Source organism: Sprattus sprattus, assembly GCF_963457725.1.
Source record: "Sprattus sprattus genome assembly, chromosome: 1".
NCBI classification, from domain to species: domain Eukaryota; kingdom Metazoa; phylum Chordata; class Actinopteri; order Clupeiformes; family Clupeidae; genus Sprattus; species Sprattus sprattus.
Genome location: NC_137920.1, coordinates 68,455,185 through 68,468,926, shown reverse-complemented (window position 1 = coordinate 68,468,926; position 13,742 = coordinate 68,455,185). Strand labels below are relative to the sequence as shown.

The 13,742-nt window shown below is 43.0% G+C and overlaps 4 protein-coding genes across 6 annotated transcripts; all 4 read left to right on the top strand.

Annotated features, from left to right (window-relative positions):
• The first annotated feature begins 253 nt into the window (after window positions 1-253).
• Window positions 254-4,874, top strand: fbxo40.2 (F-box protein 40, tandem duplicate 2). 3 transcript variants are annotated; one of them, XM_080851480.1, is made up of 5 exons: window positions 254-351; window positions 476-578; window positions 715-815; window positions 1,247-3,070; window positions 4,175-4,874. In XM_080851480.1, the coding sequence occupies exons 3-5, from the start codon at window positions 813-815 to the stop codon at window positions 4,316-4,318; spliced, it is 1,971 nt and encodes a 656-aa protein (XP_080707606.1). In that variant the 5' UTR covers window positions 254-351; window positions 476-578; window positions 715-812; the 3' UTR covers window positions 4,319-4,874. The 3 variants fall into 3 exon arrangements, with proteins under 3 accessions (XP_080707606.1, XP_080707608.1, XP_080707607.1); XM_080851482.1 differs by having other exon boundaries at window positions 267-351; window positions 542-578; XM_080851481.1 differs by having other exon boundaries at window positions 283-351; window positions 529-578.
• Window positions 4,875-5,016: 142 nt separating this feature from the next.
• On the top strand, window positions 5,017-9,158 carry fbxo40.1 (F-box protein 40, tandem duplicate 1). The gene is made up of 4 exons (XM_080851468.1): window positions 5,017-5,225; window positions 6,230-6,253; window positions 6,380-8,197; window positions 8,532-9,158. The coding sequence occupies exons 2-4, from the start codon at window positions 6,251-6,253 to the stop codon at window positions 8,733-8,735; spliced, it is 2,025 nt and encodes a 674-aa protein (XP_080707594.1). The 5' UTR covers window positions 5,017-5,225; window positions 6,230-6,250; the 3' UTR covers window positions 8,736-9,158.
• A 235-nt stretch (window positions 9,159-9,393) lies between these two features.
• On the top strand, window positions 9,394-10,850 carry c1qa (complement component 1, q subcomponent, A chain). The gene is made up of 3 exons (XM_080834122.1): window positions 9,394-9,484; window positions 9,683-9,852; window positions 10,001-10,850. Exons 2-3 carry the CDS (start codon window positions 9,693-9,695, stop codon window positions 10,591-10,593), a joined length of 753 nt encoding a protein of 250 aa, XP_080690248.1. The 5' UTR covers window positions 9,394-9,484; window positions 9,683-9,692; the 3' UTR covers window positions 10,594-10,850.
• A 277-nt stretch (window positions 10,851-11,127) lies between these two features.
• c1qc (complement component 1, q subcomponent, C chain) lies at window positions 11,128-13,061 on the top strand. Its single transcript, XM_080855706.1, has 3 exons — window positions 11,128-11,178; window positions 12,024-12,195; window positions 12,413-13,061. Exons 2-3 carry the CDS (start codon window positions 12,027-12,029, stop codon window positions 12,994-12,996), a joined length of 753 nt encoding a protein of 250 aa, XP_080711832.1. The 5' UTR covers window positions 11,128-11,178; window positions 12,024-12,026; the 3' UTR covers window positions 12,997-13,061.
• Window positions 13,062-13,742: the final 681 nt, after the last annotated feature.

Below are 13,742 nucleotides of genomic sequence, written 5' to 3'. Positions count from 1 at the left end.
AACAATGACGTCCCTTTGACCAATCCAGGAATATTTCCAGGAACGGACCCAGCTAGGGACAAAGCACCCACAGAGATGAAGCCATCTTGGGGGCCATTGTACAGGATAACACCTCCTCATTGTGTCCCAAGGCTGGACACAGTGGATTTGGAAGTCCAGTGGTTGTAGTTGGATTTGCTACCGTGCAGAATTCTTATTAATCATAAGTGCAATGTGGAGGAGTGTCATGATATACACACAGTTTTGTCACACTATTTTTTATCTTAGAGTCGCTTACTGTCACCCAGTGGACTGCATGAGGACATGCAGGACATAGGGACACCCACAGGAAGCCGGCTCAGACCCAGACGGGTAAAGACTGAATAGACCATGCGCTGCTTTACTTTTGGGCATTTGATTTGAATTGTTAAGTCCAATGGCTTATCTCTGTATGTGCATTATTGTTTGACCTTTTACAATCTTCACCTGTTTTCAGTGTTAAAATAGCACTGCGGCGTCAGCTCACTGGACTATTTTTAACCCTGCTAGGGACATTGCACAGAAGGCACATGAGCGGCGTCTAGGTGTTTTTGTATGAGGTAGGTTTGCAAATAGAAACAAAACGGTAAATATATTTAAATATTAATATTATACTAACCCAGAACTGATAAGGACTATTGGTTGTCTGGTTTGGAACAAAAAACACAATAATACAATTACTTCATGTTCTTTCAGATTCCTGCTGACTCCTTGTTTGGACTTTACTGCACAAATGAAATAATGTGGAATTGACCATCTTTCAAATACTGGGGAATCAACTGACTGGAATCAAGATGGTATGTAGATGTTCTCTCAGGTTTTAAGCTCTGAAATGATGAATTACTTTGAGCTACAGTGTTATGAATGAAAGAGAATGTCAAATAAAAAAAAAATGCCTGAAAAAACAAGTCATAGCCAAGTGCCAATCAATTTAGTGAACTGAGCAATACACTTTCTAATGTCATAGTATGTCCAACTGATTGTTTAAAATGGCATACATAGTAGGAATTGAAGTCCACACTCTGTGACATATTTTATTGTATACTGTACAGTTTGTACACAGCTAATGTCAGCTAGCAAGAGCATTCCACTTGAATGAAAATAATCACTTCACAAAGGGAAAGAGACCATGCTTATGAATGTCAATTGTATTAATGCAGTAGCTCTAACTGTAGCTTGTGTGCTAACTCAGGTTAAATGGATGAGATATTGTTATTCTTGGTTCCAGAGCTATTATAGAAGCATCAAAGCATCAAAGTTGCACAGGCACTGTGAGAGCTGCTACAGCCGGCGCTGCAGGGCTCCTGTTGAGATCGCAGTGTCATGTGTGATCATCAGCTGCCGGGCGCTTTGTGGAGCGACCTTTCACCTGTGCAAAGAGGAGGAACATGCCCTTCTGTGCCCGAATGAGAAAGTGCCCTGCCTCAACGTGCACTATGGCTGCCCCTTCACAATGTGCCGCTCAAGACTGGCAAAGCACCTTGAGGTGTGTCCAGCCAGCGCGGTTTGCTGCTCCGTGGAATGGAACCGCTGGCCACTTGAGGACATACATAACGATTTCCACATTAATATTTTGAACGAAGACAAAGACGAGGGGGCTCTCGACCTCTCGATGGCCCTGAGAGACCAGAGGCACCTATGTACCAGGATAAAAATGAAGTCGCTCTTCCCAGAATTAATGGATCCAGAAGATGAGCCCCCTCCACCAGAGGAGGAAGGAGCAGTGGGAGGAAAGCCCTATTCGGATGGAGTTGAAGTTAACGGAGGATCAAATGATCACTTTGGTCAAAACCCCACAAAGGCTACAACGAATGAAGATACACCAGAAGAGGAGATGGCTGCTTCAAGCAACAATTCTATTGACAGTGCCAAATATGACAGGTATGAGAAAATGTTTAGCAAAGAGAGAGGTGGCTGCCGACAGGCAGCGGTACAAAAAGATGACAAAAAAGAGGAGGAGGGATCATCAAAAGGCCAAAGGGCAGGTATGGCGGAGAATTCAAGTGGCCATGCTCCATGGCAGAAAGGGGTCTTGGAACGGGTTGGACAAGAGCTCACTGCTCAGGAATACAACATGTACATAGTGCATAACGGACGAATGCTGATCTCTTTTGGCCAAATGCCGGCTTGCACGCCGAGGGAAAAGGACTTTGTTTACGGAAAACTTGAACCCGTACCTGTTATGTCTCTCCCCTGCGGTACCTACAAACCTCCTACGAGCTACAGGGAAAAACGGAGGGACAGGAAAGATTTATCAAAGGTCCCAGAAACTGAGAGCAAGTACACTGATACCTCTGATTTGGATGACATTAAAAACATGGATGAAATGTATGCAACTTTGCTGTGCTGTGCAGAGAAAGAGATTCGTGGGCATAAAATCTGTGAGACTGTGCATATAGATGGGCTCTTTGTTGACATAGCAACCCAAACGTACAGCTTCCAAACAGCTCCATACAAGCAGCAGACGTCACTGGCTGACATCACAACTGACAAAAAGTCGAAACTTTACGTTCAGACCATAACAGAGAGCACCAGCGCACGATATGACCCGACAAGCTGCCCATTCATCTTTCGATGTGGGCAACCCTTCAGACGAGACGAGTATCCCTACCATTACAGAAACGTGCACGCAGACATCCAGTTCTCCCTGGAGGGCTGGTTTGAACAGAGGTGTCCTCTGGCTTACCTGGGGTGCACACACATCCGGAAGAACTTCCATCCATTTTCACAAAAAGCCGTTGTCTCCTACCACCAGGACCTGAGCGCTTTCAGTCTTAAACCAGAGGTGTGTGGCTCACTCACAGCTGTGGCCCAGCTTGGTCCTCCACAGGCAAAACAGGCAATGAATGAAGAGTCCCTCAGCAGCCTGCCTTATGAAGTCTTGTGTCACATTGCTGGTTATCTGGACAGCTTCACTTTATCCCAGCTGGCTTTGGTGTCGCAGTTGTTCCGTGAGGTCTGTGCCACACACCTTCAAGAGAGAGGGATGGTGACACTGAAATGGAGGAAGAGGTCATATTCACATGGGGGGTCCCGCTGGAAGTGTACTAAGGTGAGATGAAATGATTGTACGTTTCTGCATTGCAATGCATGCATATTTTCTGTCAATCGTCTCTCCTCACAGATGCAGTGCTTGTGCACATGGGCAGAAGTGTTTCTCTTCTAATGTTGTAGTGTCATTAAAGTCATTAAAGTTGTAGGACAAAGTGAGATTAAAACTGTTCCGACTCATAAGCTACGTTCCCAGTGCCACAAACTATATATGACAGTTTGGGCCCAATGACGAAAATGATTGGCAGACAAGGCCTATTCCGCCAGGCGGAGTTGTAAAAGTCAGCAATAAATTAAACTCTCTGTCAAATCGTGGATTTTGGATATAGGTGTGTCAACATGTTCTTCTCTAACAGGATACTCTGCTTGCGTCGATTACAACCCATCACTCCCTGTCTAATTCATTTATCGAGCTAAAAATATCACGTTCCCCTTATTGGAAGAGTGGCGCATAGCTTGCAACCTACAATATCCTATGCATTCCATATTCATGTAGACTTTGGTCGCTAGTGCTCTTGAGTTTTACGCATCAGGTTATTTCCTTGTCTCTGGGATACCCAATACCATTAGTACATCTACAACAGTCACCTGTAGCTTTGTGTTATGCAAGATATACCTTTATATGTCCACTCTCTACCGTTGATCTAATGCTCAGCAGCTATACAGGCTTATGCTGTTGCAGCAAAAACTTCACATGTTAAAACAGTTTACATTCCACGCCTAAATAAATTCTCTAGAATGGACATGAGATGACCTATATGGATCTCGAAAAAGTCATAGAAAAAGTCATAGAATCGGAGGGAGTGAACAAAACCCTCCTTATTTTTTTAAGGATCAGATTTTCATACACTCAGTTCCAAAGAAACTGTCACTTCTAAGGAAGGTGACTAGGGCACGGAATTCAAACCTGTCGGACAAGCTATAATTATGGAGTCAACAAATTTAAATGTTTTGAATTGGTTTTCCTTGGAAAATTGTCAGCACGTTAACACGTGGCGATATCATCTTTCTGCATTGTAATCTCATCTGAGACATTCCGTTTAAACGATTACTCGACAATGCTGTTGGGCTTGATCTATGCTACTCACTGAAATTTCTTCAACAGGTGTGGGAGTTCAGCCATCTTTTCAGCAAAGTTAACAGATGGTGTTTTAATGATGACCCCTCCATGTCTGACCATCTAAAGGTCTGTCCTTTCTACCAGCTGGAAATCAAAACAGAACGGATTGCTGTGATGTTGAAAGATTAGTAGAGCAACCAAGTTATTTTATTTTGGTCAATGGGAAAAATGTAATGCATGCAGATATTTAATTGATGTCAGAGTTGATGTATACATTGGTAATGATTTACTTGAGGAATAAAGTTCAGTGTATAATGTGCCAGGCCGTTAATGTCCTGTCTATTGTTATTATTTTGGGTGCTTCTGGAAAAAGGGACATTCAGATAATGTATTAAGAGGTTGGGTTTTCTCATTGCATGTTCAATGGTAATATAGTAGTAGTGAGGGAGAAACAGAAAGGTTAATCAATTGTACATTGTCCATTGCTATATCTTCAATTCCACCCTGTTTTCCCATATAACGTCGGACACACTTTACTTTTGTGAACATGACATTCCCATGCTTTCTCCTGCCCATGTTTAAAATGGCAAAAAATGTCAAGTTCCATGATGTTCCATCAAATATCACTGTCGGAATCTCAAGAATGGATAACACCGTTATGAAAATGAGCACCTTTCCTCTTGTGAGACCTCTTGTTGCTACATTGTGTTTCTTGACTGAAGTAGATATTAAAAACTTGATATTTCCTCCTGTCTGTCATGATGTGTAATGGTATGGAGCTGGAAAGCTACCTGGATCTCTGGATTAAACTGCTCTCTGTATGAAACAATGTAAACAGAATAACAGCATTTTAAGCCGATTTATCAGTGATCTCATATAATCAGTCAATAAAATCAATCAATCAATCAATAGTTATGCTTCAAATAAATGACAGGGTATTAAGTGAAAATAATTAAGAGCTGCAAGTGCTCCCACATTCTCGAGCATGTAACCTGACACTTGTGTTTCAGAGGTCTGGTCACGTTGTCTCTCTATTTTTATCACTCTGACAGACATGTAACCCAGTGAGTTCCACTGATTTGGCTGAACACCACCGGTGAGTGTACTGCTTTTGTTTGAGTGAGGGCTCTGCTCAGTCATTTAGGCTACAAAATGTCTCTTCTCAATGCCGTCTCAATACATCCTATATTTACTTTGGCAACTCTTGTTGTCATCAAGTTCTCAAGTTGTTTTCAAGTGTCTGTCATCATTATAAAGTAGTAAGGTAATACACTGTGAAAATGTAAGCAATCTAATGCTAGAGAAAATAACGCATTCATTGAAACTGAAAATGTCTTCATGTCTTGAAATGTGTTTGTCTACAACTATTCTGATTCAATTCTGCGCATGGCCTGCATAACAATAGTTGTAGTCAGAGTATATTCTTGGCAGACCCGTGGACAGCAATATTTTTATCACAGGTAGTTTGTGCAAACGATAGTCTTTTTTTAACCTAGGCTGCTAAATCAACCTCTAGCAGATTGTCCTTGTTACATGTCATTTCATTTTCTCACCATTACTATCATTAATTGTGTGTTTTAAAAGCAACAGTAGATGGTGCTGTTAGTATAGTCACAACACTGTTATAGAACTTTTTGAGGTTCAAGCAAAACATTCCCATGTGTTTCCATTACATTCTTGTTCATTTGCCAAGTCAACAAGGCATTTGTAAGTATCAATAACTTGATTGAACTAGTTTAATTTTAGCAATAATTTTAGTGTCCAATGAGATTTGGAAGTAATTAGTCAGTGTAATTACTGTCCTGCCTTTTATGCTAACCTGTGTACGTCTTATATCAATTTAAGTGTTCTTAATGTTCCATCACATGTGTTTGTTGCATAAGCACAAGCATGTCTCCTACTTGATGCCATCATGCCCTAAAATTGGTGTGTGTCCATAAAGTATAGAAAGTTTGGAAGGATGAAAGAGTGCAATCATCCTCATCCACACAACTGACACTGATACCAACTATCATGGTCCAAATATATTTATGATAAGCAGTCATGATAACATGTTTAAAGATAAACAAACCTGACAAAACATGTTTTCATCCATTACAGGATTCACTGACTTTCATCACTATGGTATGTTTGACCACCTTTAGGTTGTGTTTTGTATTGTATTGGAATATCAAAAACATACATGCATTCATGAGCCTGTTGTAGATAAGTATTTCACTCATGTTTTGTACCTTTGTGGATTCTTATCAGGGGAGAGAGAGAACCCCCGCATCAAAGTTGCACAGACACTGTGAGAGCTGCTACAGCCGGCGCTGCAGGGCTCCTGTTGAGATCGCAGTGTCATGTGTGATCATCAGCTGCCGGGCGCTTTGTGGAGCGACCTTTCACCTGTGCAAAGAGGAGGAACATGCCCTTCTGTGCCCGAATGAGAAAGTGCCCTGCCTCAACGTGCACTATGGCTGCCCCTTCACAATGTGCCGCTCAAGACTGGCAAAGCACCTTGAGGTGTGTCCAGCCAGTGTGGTCTCCTGCTCCATGGAATGGAACCGCTGGCCTGTTGAGGACATGCACCTGGCCTTCTACGAGAACATCCTGAACGAGCCCTACTCCGAGGAGCCACTGGATTTTGCCATGGCTCTGAGAGACCAAAGACACTTGTTTCAGTCTCTGAAGATGAAGGCCATCTTTCCTGAGCTGATGGAAAAGGTGGAAGAGGAGCCTCCAATTGAAAAGGCGGAGCCTCCAATTGAAAAGGCGGAGCCTCCAATTGAGGAGCTCGAGGGAGCAGTTGGAGGGGCAACGGAAGAGCCGGCGTTTACAGATGGTGCCTCGGATATGATGTATGAAGAAGGGGGGCTAGCCCAAGAGGAGGGTGAAGCTGATATATGGGATTCCAAAGTGGGCCTCAGCAGGTACAATGCCTGGGAAAAAATGTTTAGCATGGAACGGAGTGGTTGTCAGCATACAGTCAAAGCTTTAGAAAACGACCCCACTCCATCAACTGGGAGGCATGGACAGGAAAACAGCTTAGAAACACTTGAGGAAGAACCTCAGATGAGCATGAATGACATGTACCAAAACAACATGTACCAAATGGATGAGGACAAGTTTCTGGTTGCAGCGTGTGTAGACGCATGTCGAACGACTGTTAAAAAGAAGTTGTCGTATGAACATCTGAAACCTACGGAGATCAAAACAACCCGCCCATTCACAGTCCCGACCAGCTATAGAGCCAGGTCCAGCCGTATCCGAAACCCTTCTACCATGGTGAAAGTCAGTAAATCTGTGGACACCTCCGATTTGGGAGTGGACATGGACGACATGCCAAGATGGGACGAGGTCCAAGCAACTCTGTTATGCTCCCTAGAAAAGGAGCATAGGGGTCACTTGATAGCTGAAGGCGCTTGTCACGAGGCACTGTTTTGTAACATCGGGACTCAGACTTACGAGTTCCTATCTGCCCCATTCCAACAAAACGACACCCTAGCTGACCTCACCGCCGGGAGGGATCTGAAATTCCATGTCGAGATCGAAGCAGAGAGTGTCAGCATGAAGCACAACAAGAACAGCTCTGCCTTCACGTTTCTATGCAGCCACTTGTTCCGCAGGGACGAGTTTGCGTCCCACTTCAGGAACGTGCATTCCGACATCCAGTGCAATGTCAGCGGATGGTTTGAGCAGAGGTGCCCCCTGGCCTACCTGGGTTGTACGTTCATACAGAGGAGGCTCCGGCCAGCCTCGCAGGGAGCCAGAGTGTCCTACAACAAGGATCTGAGCACGTTCACTCTCAGGCCCGAGGTGTCGAGCAGTCTTTACGAGGGTGTGAAGATGGTGACGTCAGAGAGGAAACGGGCGCGCAACGTGGACTCCCTGAGCAGTCTGCCCTTCGAGGTCCTGGTGCACGTGGCCGAGTTTCTGGACAGCTTCTCCCTGTCCCAGCTGGCCCTGGTGTCGAGGTACACGAGGGAGGTCAGTGCCACTCTGCTGCAGGAGAGGGGAATTGTCTCCCTGAAGTGGGAGAAAAAGACTTACTCAAACGGCAGATCCTGCTGGAGATCAAAGAAAACGGTATGTTTTCTAACACCACGTGGAACTGGTTGAAGTGTATCGTGTGTATCTGTTTTGCCAATCTTGAAAGAAACTTGGAAATGAGCGTGGCCTTACCCCGGCCAACATAACAGAATTACTGTTGTATACAGATAGATGATTGTACATAACAATACAATACACACACAATAGACATAGACTGACAAGTGTGTGTGGGTGTGTGTTTGTGTGTGTGTGTGTGTGTGTCTGTGTCTGTGTCTGTGTGTGTGTGTCTTTGTATGTAAGTGTTTTAATACAGTACATATGTTCATACAGCTATATCAGCATGTACCTGAAAAAGTCTCTTTTTACCCAGGTGTGGCAGTTCAGCAACTGTTTCTCCACTGTGGATCGCTGGTGCTTCGACACCTGTCCTCCCATATCAGAGCACCTAAAAGTCTGCGCACACTATGAGGCAGAATGTAAGAAGGACCCGGTGCCACTGACTGGAATATTTGATGCTGAAGAGGGCACAGATAGAACTCAGAGTCTGGTTTCTATGTTCTTGAGAAAAAACTGACATTTCCAAAGTTTTTTTGATGGTTCAAGTTGATGTACCTGTAAGTCAAGGTCTGTTGGCTCAAGGCTGTGTTTTCCATTGTGATATTTAAAAAACTACATGTAGAACACTACACTGCACGCTGTTTCATGTTTGTAGATTCACAAACTCATCATAACATATTGGATTATCATTATCTCAACACTTAAAGTGTATTCATTATAGTGGTAATGGTGAAACCACAAGGTGAAAGAAATTACATTTACAAAGTTTTTATGATGGTTGAAGTTGATATAAGTCAACATTGGTCAAATTTCAGTTTCAGAAAAAAAAGTGACCTTTTCTGTATACCATGGCTGTGTTTTCCATTGTGATATTTAAAACACTGAAAAAACACCACACTGTGCACGCTGTTTCATGTTTGTAGATTCATAAATTCATAATTTTCATGCAACATTTTAGTGTTCATGTTACAAGAATTGATTATGAATGGATTATTACAACAATAAAGTTTATTTATTAAAGTTGTAAGAATGAAACCACAAGGTGTGAAATGTGTCATGTCAATTCTCGCAGACTGCTCACAATCTTTCATGTTTCCTCTTTCTTCAAATGTCTGTTCTGTTATTATGAAGTTCAGGTCATTTTATGAGGAAATGAAACTAACTGACCACAGCCTTTGCTTAATCGTTGCTTCTTGCCATAATGTTCCTTTCTGAGGACGACACAAAAAAATATCATATTGCTGTCACCAGTGATCGGACACATTGGTGAGTATTTTTTACACAGCAGGAGTAATGTATTGTACAGGATTTATAATGTATTTAAATGTTTGAGATAAAACAGTTTTTAAAACGTTTTTTGGAGAATGGATTTGAAAAAATGAGTTCAGTGTCCATGCTTACGCTTTTCATTAGGCAATATATATATATATTTAATGCACCTGTTCTGCTTGCAATGCTTTGTAGATCTCGGGAAATGCAGTGCTGTCTGTGCTTGGTCCTTGTTTGTCTGGCGGCGCTCTGCCCCTTCGGGCTGTGCCAGGACACCTGTAGGGTGTCGGATGGCAAACCAGGGGAGAAGGGAAGCCCTGGCTGGGACGGTTTGCCTGGACCGAAGGGAGAGAAAGGAGAGCCTTGTATGTATGAATTAGTCATCTGTCTATATGCACTGAAACATTATGATTCAAATTATTGTCTCGATTCTAGCTATAGGGTATAAATGTGAGACCAGCAGTGCTTAACTGCAATACACAATACATAAACGCATGCATAACTGCTTTCCAGATCTGCTTGGTGGGATTGGAAAGGTGGGGGGCCTGAAGGGGGATCAAGGGAGCAAAGGAGAGCCCGGAGAAATTGGCATGAAGGGGTACGCTGGACATGAGGGGCCGAAGGGTCCCCCTGGATTTCCTGGTCCCAAAGGGTCAAACACTGGGAGCTTTGGCATCCCACAAGACAAACAGGCAGCATTCTCTGTGACCCGGACCAAAGAAGACCCTCCCAGCGTTGACAAGCCATTGGTGTTTGACGCCAGTTTGGTGAACATTAATTCAGACTTCAGTCTCGCGCAGGGCAGATTCACCTGCAAGATTCCAGGTGTTTACTATTTTGTATTTCATGCCATGTCTTCGCAAAACATTTGTGTGAGGCTGGTGAGTGACCAAGGCTCGCTGATTGTCGCTGATTCACTGCACTTCTGTGACTACAACAGCAGGCGTAACAAACAGGCACTGTCTGGGGGCACGGTGCTGCAGCTGTCTGCGGGCCAGAAAGTGTGGTTGGAGCCTTTCAGGGGCCATCACGACAAAACTTCAGCTGCAAAATCAAAGGACAGGTTCTTTGTATTCAGTGGGTTCCTAATCAGCCCAACTGCATAGATGAGCTCTGTCACAGATAGGCTCATAACTAATGAAGTAACAAGATATAATACCTTATTAAGATGACCAAGGACTGAAACACTTAAATCAAGTGAAATGCTCTAACATTAAAAATGCCTGGTAACAAGAAATATCTATCTATCTAAAAAACAAACAAAAAAAAGCATATATTGCCTTGATTTAAGATATTTCATCCTACTAAGATTTAAATTTCTGCAATGTACACTGATTAAACTGATGTGGGTTCAGTTGATATAAACTAAGCAACTACCCAAATGCAGTTTCTTGTAATACTACTGGCTGTTTCATTTTATTCTTGAGCTTTCAATAAACCTCAAAAGATGCCCATAATTGTGTCATGTCTATCATTACATTACATAAGTAAGCATGCCAACATGTATGAGACTCCATAGCTTCAAATAAGAGAAAGGATGCTGTTGATATAATAAACACGGGGAATTTGAGGAAGTAGGGAAACCTGCAGCAGCAGCAAATTGTGGCTTCAATATTAAGCAAGTTCTTCTGAGGATAGTCATCAGCTTGTTGATACATCTGTTAGCATTTTGAAATCATCAGAGCCATAAAGTAAGTGTTTAAGTTATTTATTGTCCTTCATTAAGTTTTGTCATACTTAGTAGTCATACAAATCTGTGTCATGTTGCATTATTTTCTGAGTTTAGTTGAATATATGTATGTTTGGGTCTTCTACAGGGACATTCAATTTTAAACTGCTTCTACAGCATTCTCAATATTTGTGTTTAGTGAACCAATGAAGAGTTCTTCTCTTCTTGTCCTTCTCTTTTTTCCATGTAGTAACACAATTATGTTCTCTTGAATGTTTAGTCCAGTGTAATGGCAATGTGGCATTGATTAGAGTATAACTGAGTATAACCGTTATACAATACATGCAGCCTTTAGAAGTAACGGAATACATGGAACGGCGTTACGTAATTAGGATACAGACAAAAGGTAACTGTATTCCGGAACAGTTACAGAAAAGACGTAATTAGATAACAGATACTTTTAGCAAAAATTAGAATTTTTAACAGGATTATAAATAGATTTTCAAAATGCAGAACATTATACTATCATCCACATGCGCACTTTACAATACGTCACGAGAAGACAACAGAGAACACTACAAGTCCATATGATGATCTCGAGTTAAAAAAATGCTTTCCTGGAAATATCGACACTATTACTGAATACAATTTTTGACAGGAAATCAGTAATTGTATCGGAATACATTTCTAAAGTGACCCTCCCAACCCTGAGTATATGACACACGGGTGTGTGTTTGTGTAAATGACAGAATCTGAAGATTTCCCTGGGTGTGCTGCTTTTGTTAGGTCTTTGCTTACGTCTCAACCTGTAATTCATGTGACCAGGGCTGCTTTTGGTGAAATCGTGGTTATATTTTGCTCTTTAAGATAATGACCATGCTTGGCGGTAGTTTCCTTGGAGTGTCTCTGGTGATGTTTCTCTCTCCCATGGTGGCTCTGGAGCCCTGCACCTCTGGAGGAATACCTGGTATGCCGGGCATCCCTGGGCTTCCTGGGCATGATGGCAGGGATGGGCAGAAGGGGGAGAAGGGGAACCCAGGTAAGCCAGGGCATATTGGCAAGCTCACGGAATAACAAGCAAATACTCTAGTGCATTCAGCATCAAAGACTGTCCATGCATTGCATTTGTAGCAAAGAGGAAACAAATAACATTAAGAAGGTGATATTAATGACATGAATGAAGTTAGTCACCTTTTGCCTTCTGCACTGTACAATAGGGACATCAAATAAAGCAATCATTCTTGCATTCTTGGCAGGAATGTTGACGGCACCAGGGCGTGGAGTGGGAGGCAAGGGGCAGAAAGGCGAGGATGGCGTTAAAGGGAAACCCGGAAAGATCGGTAGGAGCGGTGTACCGGGCCCTGCAGGAGGACCAGGAACAGCTGGACAACCGGGGGACCCAGGAGAGTCCGAAAATGCAAATGTTGTGTCTGCCTTCAGTATGCGGCGTGCCAGTCATATCGTGCCTGAGAGAGGCCAACCAGTGCGCTTCATCACCACTATCACCAACATCAACGAACACTACGACACTGCCTCAGGCAAATTTGTCTGTCACATTCCAGGCACTTACTATTTTGTGTATCACGCGTCGTCTTCTGGTAAGAATCTTTGTGCCAGCCTTAGGCTTGATGGCCAAAGCTTAGCAGCCTTTTGTGATCATATGGTAAACGGTAACAACCAGCAGGTCAGTTCAGGTGGACTGGCTGTGTATGTCAAGAAAGGGCAGCAGGTATGGATGGAAACTGATGTGAGCAATGGCATGTATGCAGCGGGGAAAAATGAGGGAAGTAGGGGAAAGGGAGACAGTGTATTTTCAGGCTTCTTGGTCCACGCACACTGAGTTAGTTGGGCTCAACTATAACATGTGATGTAAGAACATGTTTTAATATTGGCATGGAAGTGAAATCCTCATGGGGAGAAGCTTGTCTGTACACGTTACTGCATGACTGCAAAAACTAAATAAAAAAAGAGCTGTTGCATTTTAAAGTTCAAAGTTCAAAGTCCTTATTTGTCATTGTCACAAAAACAACGAGACAGACTTGATGATTTTCTTGCACGTGCAAATATATTCACTATACTGCAACCTGTCAACTGTTGTCATTTGACTTACTTATCTTGTAACAGGTTGCAGGGTGGGCAGTGTAGTTAACTGAGGAATCAGTCGGCAGGCAAGGTTAAAAGACGGTTTTAATTCCAAAAACTCAACACAAACAGGTACAACTAAGGATTCTCTTCAAACTCAGGCAAAGGTTCTTCCAACACAACTTAAATGTCCAAACACAAAATGGTCTTTATCCCTTTTCCTTCAGGGATTTTAAAGTAACACAAACTCCAATTTACTTCCCTTTGGCGGCCGGTTTTCCAGTAGGCAGTCCGGTTCTTCCAGGCTTGGGCTTAACCTTCTCCCTTCTTGTTGCGCTTTACCCAGCGCTTCGACGCACGCTTCAAACGCACGTCAGGTGCGCTCTGTTCTCTCTGGCTCTCTCTCACACAACAGGCCCCACCTGCCTTATCTGCTCCTTCAATTAAGCACCTACACCTGGGTGCCTGCTGCATTGTGGGGGATGTAGTTTGACTGGCGGCCAT

Bases quoted from the DNA above. Each gene is read 5' to 3' on its own strand.
- fbxo40.2 (XM_080851480.1), top strand. The intron at 3,071-4,174 runs GTGAGATGAAAT...TTTCTTCAACAG, and splicing joins CCCGCTGGAAGTGTACTAAG to GTGTGGGAGTTCAGCCATCT.
- fbxo40.1 (XM_080851468.1), top strand. The intron at 8,198-8,531 runs GTATGTTTTCTA...CTTTTTACCCAG, and splicing joins GCTGGAGATCAAAGAAAACG to GTGTGGCAGTTCAGCAACTG.
- c1qa (XM_080834122.1), top strand. From the start codon at position 9,693: ATGCAGTGCTGTCTGTGCTTGGTCCTTGTTTGTCTGGCGGCGCTCTGC. The intron at 9,853-10,000 runs GTATGTATGAAT...ACTGCTTTCCAG, and splicing joins GGGAGAGAAAGGAGAGCCTT to ATCTGCTTGGTGGGATTGGA.
- c1qc (XM_080855706.1), top strand. From the start codon at position 12,027: ATGACCATGCTTGGCGGTAGTTTCCTTGGAGTGTCTCTGGTGATGTTT. The intron at 12,196-12,412 runs GTAAGCCAGGGC...CATTCTTGGCAG, and splicing joins GGGGGAGAAGGGGAACCCAG to GAATGTTGACGGCACCAGGG.